The sequence below is a fragment of the Loa loa genome (genome assembly GCF_000183805.2).
Source record: "Loa loa unplaced genomic scaffold supercont3.419, whole genome shotgun sequence".
Taxonomy (NCBI): Eukaryota; Metazoa; Nematoda; class Chromadorea; order Rhabditida; family Onchocercidae; genus Loa; species Loa loa.
In genome coordinates, this window is record NW_018108599.1 from 39,296 (window position 1) to 43,393 (window position 4,098).

At 27.6% G+C, this 4,098-nt stretch overlaps 1 protein-coding gene across 1 annotated transcript; it reads right to left on the reverse strand.

Moving 5' to 3' along the window:
- Window positions 1–1,507: 1,507 nt before the first annotated feature.
- LOAG_11025 (cell death specification protein 2) lies at window positions 1,508–2,512 on the reverse strand (the record flags this gene model as incomplete). Its single annotated transcript, XM_003146548.1, has 2 exons — window positions 1,508–1,738; window positions 2,462–2,512. The coding sequence occupies 2 exons, from the start codon at window positions 2,510–2,512 to the stop codon at window positions 1,508–1,510; spliced, it is 282 nt and encodes a 93-aa protein (XP_003146596.1).
- Between the last annotated feature and the right edge of the window lie 1,586 nt (window positions 2,513–4,098).

Here is a 4,098-nt window from a genome sequence, read left to right on the forward strand (position 1 = left end):
CGGTTCGCAAATGTGCAAAAGGAAAGCATACACAGATTCCCTTCACTGCACCGCTTCTATCGATCATACCACACTTCTTGTCCCACATAATTGCAGGACGTTCCAAAACTTTACTTCAAGCCACAGTAGCCGAAACTTTCAAATTCGGGCAATTAATGTGTGTGTATGTGTGTGTATGTATATGTGTGTGTGTGTGTTATAGTTGGTATGATATTGTGCAATAATGACCGCCGATAAAATACCATGACATTCGATAACCGACACAATAGTAATTAATGCTACCGGTCACTAGCTGGTCACTCTTCTCCATTATGAGGCAAGTTATTTATAATCTGTTCGAATTATCAAGCCTTCAAATCATCATATATATATATATATATATATATATATAAACTTTAGAAAGGTCTAAACTATTAATTTTACATGAATAAGTGAATTTATATGTAAGGTAAAAAGCAGAATACTTTGATAATATTCGAATATATTTTACTTCTTTTATAAAACTAACGATTCTTCAAGTCAGGGAGAGCACATTTTAGGGAGCAAATACAACCAATGAAGTATTGGTTCCTATTGTAGCAGTAGGCTCATTAGCTATCCTTGATGTGAATAGTGAGGGAGGGAATAATGACTCGCAATTTATTTCAAATTCTAATGAATTTGATAAGTTTAAAACAAAAAAAAAATTATTAAATCGGTGCTTGCAAATAAGCATTTGTAGTATTAAGTAATTATTTAAAAACTAATTCTAACTAAAAATGTTGAAATCTACTAAATATAATTGAGAATAGTACTAGGGACCATTTTTTTTTTTTTTTTGTTTCTGCTAGTTGGAAAAAATTTGCAATAATTCATGTTATTTAAACTGATGAAATTTTGCAAAAGAAAATAAAAAAGCAAATGTTTGTTTTTTTTTTGTCTCCAAAATTATATAAAATGCTCAAATAATTCCTTTTATCGTTATATTTCTTCTACATGCTATAAATATGTTTTTAAAATAAACTAAATTTGAAATTGAAATTTCACATTATCATTTTGATAAGTTAATCTTCTCATACTCCTTCAAGTTTTTTCATATATCTAATACAAAAAGTGCAAAATTTTGAGAGAGAATATGACAAGATTAAATAAATACGCAATTTCGATGAGGATGAAGAATTTTTGCATGCCACAACTTCTAATTATTGCATACTTGATATAACTGATATGCAGGAACAGTGAACCTTGACCTATTAAAATTGGATTAAATCAACTATTGCATTATACATCGTTGTTTTAGTGATTCATTTAATGTTTCAATTGACTCATTAAAATTTATACCTCATTAGAAGTTTTTTTAATAACCCATAACTCATTAGCTCATAATTTCATAACTCATAACTCATTAGAATTTATTTTTGATAATTTAATTCCACATCTTTGCAATCAAATTTAAATATTACCTATTAAATTATACTTTTTTTTCCAGGTTATAACAGAAAGAATATGATACCATTGAAATTTTTGTCTAAAATTGATTTCGTAGTAATGTCTTCCATGTAACATTTGTTGCCAAAATCACTAGATGCACATGTTCCAATTCTTTTTTCAATACATCAATTTGCGCCCGTAATGCACCATTCTCCTGTTCAAGAGCAGCCATACGTATACGATTTTTAGCTTCTTTATCACGACGTGCTTGACGTGATTTTCGAGCGGCATCATTGTTACGAATTCGTCGTAATTCTTTCTGTTCAAACTACAATAAACAATTAAAATTGTTAAACCAAACATCCAATTTTTATTAATTTATCATATACTTTTTGCATTTCAAAAAAAATTATTTGCACTTGTTTACAATCACGAAATGCATCTGAGTATATGAGATATATATGTATCTCATATAACATAACTGATCTGACTTCTTTGAATAGCTCACAAAACTTCGTTTAACACTTGAAAGCTATTCAAGAACAATACCAATGATCGTTTTGGCGACGGATAAAGTTAACAGTTACGAAAAGATGTTGATCCCTTGAAGGAATTTTTTAAAAGTCAATTGAATGTTGCTTATACTACTTGATAGGATTATTTGCAACTTGAAGTGACCTGCTGATTTGTTCATTCTTCAGAAATCCATAAACCTCAAAAGATGACGGATTCACTCTTCTCAATGCTATAATGTCCTTAGCATTATATGGCAGATCAGATCTAAATACCTAATGATGTAAGCAGTTAGTTATTGAAAGAAGATTCCTATCCACCTTTTTATATTTCAACATAGCAGTAAAATTTTGTTGTTAGAAATTCGAAAGCTGCTTAATAACTTGTTATGGTCGGAAATTTAATGGAAATTTTAAATTGGAGAAAATTCAAAGTAGAACATTTTTGGGATACAACAATTGCTTGCTGTTCATCTTATTCAGTTAAATTAGATATACGAAGTAATCAAAGAAATCGAAATCAATTTTGATAAACTTACTGCCATAAAATCGATTTTTTTAGCTTTTTCGTCGTTTTTCTTTTTATTCATTGTTGGATTACTGAAACGATTAACGCTTATTACAATGTTTTAAAAATAATAGAGTCATGATCAAAAAATTATTCTTTTATTTTTTAGAATCCCAAAGTTTGTGAAAAATTCTACCACAGCCTGGTTTAAAATTTAAAAAATTAGAATTATAACACGTAACAAAAAAAAAATAATAACTAGTTTTCCAATTCCATTCCATTATGCCTAAATGCAGTGTTTATAATTTTTCAATATTCTGAAATATTCCTATGAAGTTCAATTCTTGATGAACAAAAAATTGATTGGAATCAAGAATTTCATGGAAGGATTCAAATTCACAACTTTAACAAAATTATTTATGAAGCATTGAGATTTTCCCTTATAATTTGAAATTTTAGCATTTAAATTTAGCATTTTATTTTTCCAAACAATGCAAACATTTGATTTTCGAACCTGTTAGCAAAAGTTTTTTTTTTCAACTTGGACAAATAATTTGAGGAATTCAAAAACAGATATGTTACTTGCCTGAAATCCATAATATCAGACGATGAATGTAAGTCTATCGATGAATTCATTGTATTACTATAAAGCTGCATCTTCTGAAATTTAAGTAGAAAATGACTTTAAAAGTTACAAATAAAATGTCAGTAAACGATAATCAGCTGAATTTCAGTGGAAAAAAAGAAAAATTAAAGACAGTAAAAAATATAGCAAAGAAAAATTTACTACAATTAAGTTCTGAAAAATTAAAAAACAATAACCATTAGTTCTCTTTTTCAATTATTGTTTACTTCTGTTAACGATAACGAGATGATGGAAATTAATTAATTAAGCAGCTTCAAAAATTCGACAATTACATAAACAGAATAACGATACATTGCAACAAAAGATATGGAATTTCAGCAATAGAAAACCACGAAATAAGAACTTCAAAATTTATGTTTTATTCATATTTTAATTGTTTTGAAAATTATTTTAAATCAACCATTAAATTCCAGAAAAACTTATGCTAATTGACTTAAATAGAAATTGTAACTCGAAAAATCAATTATACAAATAGAATTATTCCTAATAAAGAAGACAAGAAATGGAATGAAGAATGAAAAAGAATGTATTGGGTTATCGTATAGTTGTTTAGAGTAGGAAGAATAATTCCATCATTGAATTTGAATCAATGGTTACGAAAGAATATGTGGTGGTGAAAAGAAAGATATGAACAGTACCGACCATCATGTTATCAAAAAGCTTACGGTTAACCGAATCGGTGCTTACGTAACAGGTTGAGAACTACTCAGCAAATAATACTCCCCGACAACGCATCGTATTACTACCATTGATTGCACCATCAAAAATGAACGAGACCTATCTTGAAAGTTCACATCATCCATTTTCCCTCCTTCTTCTTCCATTTTTTTTTCCCCTTTAATTTCTTATATGTTATGTATGATTTCATAATGAAATATAAACTTTAAATTTTAAAACTTTCAAAATCATACATTCCAAATCACTGTTATCACTATCAAAAGTCGTTTTAAAATAAATAAAATATATATATATATATATATATATATATATATATATATATATATATATATATATATATATAT